Source organism: Dipodomys ordii, unplaced genomic scaffold (genome assembly GCF_000151885.1).
Source record: "Dipodomys ordii isolate 6190 unplaced genomic scaffold, Dord_2.0 Scaffold15, whole genome shotgun sequence".
NCBI lineage: Eukaryota > Metazoa > Chordata > Mammalia > Rodentia > Heteromyidae > Dipodomys > Dipodomys ordii.
The window spans coordinates 17,919,495-17,923,099 of NW_012267231.1; the positions used below are offsets into that span (position 1 = coordinate 17,919,495).

General features: G+C 55.8%; 1 protein-coding gene across 1 annotated transcript in view; it reads left to right on the plus strand.

Annotated features, from left to right (window-relative positions):
* The window catches only part of Acsbg1 (acyl-CoA synthetase bubblegum family member 1), a 47,267-nt gene that overhangs the window by 14,959 nt on the left and 28,703 nt on the right, over positions 1-3,605 (plus strand). The window contains exons 5-7 of the mRNA XM_013011951.1: positions 1,514-1,825; positions 2,263-2,351; positions 3,036-3,156. Coding sequence (XP_012867405.1) covers positions 1,514-1,825; positions 2,263-2,351; positions 3,036-3,156 — 522 coding nt within the window. The remainder of the gene's footprint in view (positions 1-1,513; positions 1,826-2,262; positions 2,352-3,035; positions 3,157-3,605) is intronic.

Here is a 3,605-nt window from a genome sequence, read left to right on the forward strand (position 1 = left end):
GGGGGGGGGGCTTGGAACACCCCGGCTCTATCAGCTGGTAGACTCCATGAGTGTAACTTTAGCTCCGAGCCCACTGGGCATGGGGGGGTGGGGGGGAGGAGGGGCGGCGGGGGGGTAAACAGGCTGGGTAGATGATGGCTGTGACCATGGCAAACCTGGGTGCAGGGAACATGATTGCACACCCCCCAGGTCTCTTCCAGCTGGCCAGAGGCTCCCAACAGGCCTGCTTGGCTCAGGGAGCTGAGGCCAGTAAGGGCCAGGCTCTGGCAGTGAGGCCATCCGTAGGCCTGGACTCTGATTCCGGTCATGAACAGTGTGAACTTGCAGATCCACCCACCTTCCTTGATCCTCCCTTGCTCCTTCTTTTCTTCCTCCAAGAAGGAAGGGAGACCACTTCTCAAAAGAGCCTGGACAAGCCAGGCGCTGGTGGCTCACGCCTGTAATCCTAGCTACTCAGGAGGCTGAGATCTGAGGATCGCTGTTCAAAGCCAGCCCGGGCAGCAGAGACCATGAGACTCCTATCTCCAATAAACCACCAGAAAACCGGAAGTGGCGCTGTAGCTCAAGTGGTAGAGCGCTCGCCTTGAGCTGAAGAGCTCAGGGACAGTGCCCAGGCCCTGAGTTCAAGCCCCACGATCGACAAAAAAAAAAAAAAAAATTGTTTGAGCTGGGCTCTTGGTGGCTCAAGCCTGTCATTACAACTAAACAGGTGGCTGAGATTTGAGGATGGTGGTTCGAAGCCAGTCAGGACAGAAAAGTCCATGAGACTCTTATTGTAAGCACCAACCCAGAAAACCACTCGGACACACAATCACGGAGAAGAAAGGAGTGTTGAATGTCAGCTGGATGTGGCTAGGTTATCTCTTGCAGGATAGAGATTAGCAAACTACTCAGTTACAGCTGGACACTGGAGATATCAGACAGGACATTTTAAAGCTTGCTTGCAGCCAGGGAAAACATCCTATAGCAGACACAATACCTTCTATGAGTGGTAGCTTGCAACTAGACACTAGAACCTGCGTGAGACCAGGACTAGGCGTCGGGACTCCGTCGCTGACACAGCCAGGATTGGTGGAAATAGAAAATTGTGGCCAGGCCTGGGTGAAGGCTGTCAACCCAAAATAGGGGTGAATCAGCGTACACTTATCTCCAGTGAACCACCAGAAAACCAGAAGTGGGGTTGTGACTCAAAGTGGTAGCGCGCTAGCCTTGAGCAAAAAGAGCTCAGAAACAGCGCCAGGCCCTGGATTCAAGGCCCAAGACTGACCAAAAGAGAAAAGAAAAAGCTGAAGGATAGTGCCTAGGCCTTGAGTTCAAGCCCCAGGACTGGCCAAAAAAAAAAAAAAAAAGGAAAGATCTGGAAGCTTCTAGATCTCCAGGGCCTGTAACTCCTCCTCAACCGCCACCTGCCTTCTTCCTCCATGGTTTCTTATCGTTCAAGGCCAAGCCAGGGGCACCCCCCCCCCCAGCCTGCCCCAACCCTGGCTCACCTGCCAACCTGCCCTGGGCCCAGACCCACAGCGCCGGAGGTGGCAGTCGGGGCCAGGCCTGGCTCCTCTGTGGACGGGCCGGGCGGCCTGAGCAAGCTGCTGTCTCCCCTGCAGAAGAGGCGCTGTGGACCACGCGGGCGGACGGGCGGGTTCGCCTACGCATGGACCCCATCTGCCCCCAGCCCCCCTACACTGTGCACAGAATGTTCCACGAGGCTCTGGAGAAATACGGGGACATCACCGCGCTGGGCTTCAAGCGCCACAACAAGTGGGAACATGTCTCCTACTCTCAGTACTACCTGCTCGCCCGCAAGACTGCCAAGGGCTTCCTGAAGGTGAGGGGGACCCCCCAAAAACATCTCCCCAGTCCTCAGCCTGACCAAGGCCTTGAGACATGATCGTGGCTAGTTGGGTGCGGGTGGCTCACGCCTGTCGTCCCAGCCACTCAGGAGGCTGAGATGTGAGGATCATGGTTCAAAGCCAGCCGGGCAGGAAAGTCTGTGAGACTCTGATCTCCCAACTAAACAGTGGAAAAAAAGATAAGTTGTAAGTGGAGTTGTGGTTCAAGTGGTGGAGAGCCAGCCTTGAGCAGGAGAAGCTCAGGGACAGTGCCCAGGCACTGAGTTCAAGTCCTAGTGAGGCTTCGTGGAGTGGTTGATCCTTTGGTGGGGGGGTTCCCTGGCTGCTGGGAGGGGCGTCCCCCGTATTCATGGAGGGGTCTGGGGGAGACGCTCCTGCCCTGCCTGGCTCACCTGGACCCTGTGGCCTACAGCTCGGCCTGGAGAGGGCTCACAGCGTGGCCATTCTTGGCTTCAACTCCCCGGAGTGGTTCTTCTCCGCCGTGGGCACTGTGTTCGCAGGGTGAGTCTCCAGGAAGGCTTGGGATGCCGGGGAATTGGGGGTGGGCAGAAAGTACACAGTCAGCCGAGCGCTGGTGCGCACGCCTGTCATCCCAGCTACTCAACAGCAGGAGATCTGAGGATCGTGGTTCAAAGCCAGCCCGGGACAGACAAATCTATGAGATTCTTATATTCCTCTGAATCCGTGAAAATCCACAAGTGTGGAGGTATGGCTCAAGTGGTAAAGAACCAGCCTTAGCAAGAATGCTAATAGAGAATGTGAGGCCCTGAGTTCGAGTCCTACTACGTACACACAACAAGTAGAGCCAGGCACAAGTGGCCCACATCTGTCATCCTAGTCACTCGGGAGGCTGAGATCTGAGGATCGCGGTTCGAAGCCAGTCAGGACAGGAAAGTCTGCCAGACTCCTATCTCCAATGAACCAGCAGAAAACCGGAAGTAGAGCTGTGGCTCAAGTGGTAGAGAGCCTTGAGTGAAAGAGCGCAGGGACAGCGCCCAGGCTCAGAGTTCAAGCCCCATGACTGACAAAAAAGAAAAAAGTAGCGAGCCATTCCAGCTCTCCGCTAGGGTCTCTCTGGAAGGCTGGAGAATGCTGGTGAGGCCTGCGGGCTCTGTGGGGAGGGTCTGCGGGGAGGGCCGCGGGGGGGGGCGGGGGGCCGAGTCTGAGTCTCCCGTGTCTCTGCAGCGGCATCGTCACCGGCATCTACACCACCAGCTCCCCTGAGGCGTGCCGCTACATTGCCCACGACTGCCGCGCCAACATCATCGTGGTCGACACGCAGAGGCAGCTGGAAAAGATCCTGAAGGTTCCAGGGCTCGGGGGAAGGGTGGCGGACAGTGGGCCAGGACGCCTTTCTCTCCACAGACCCTCAACTTCCAGAGCAACACACACACAGACACACACGCACACAGACACACACACACACAGACACATGCACACACACAGACACATGCACACACAGACACACACAAACACATAGACACACAGACACACACAGATACATGTACACACAGACACACACAGACACATAGACACACATAGATACACACATAGACACATGCACACACAGACACACACACAGACATACACACACACACATGCACACAGACACACACAGACACACACACATGCACACACAGACATACATAGACACACACACATACACACGTATACAGACACACGTACACACAGACACACATGGAGACACACGTACACAGACACACACAGACACACACTCATACAGACACACACACA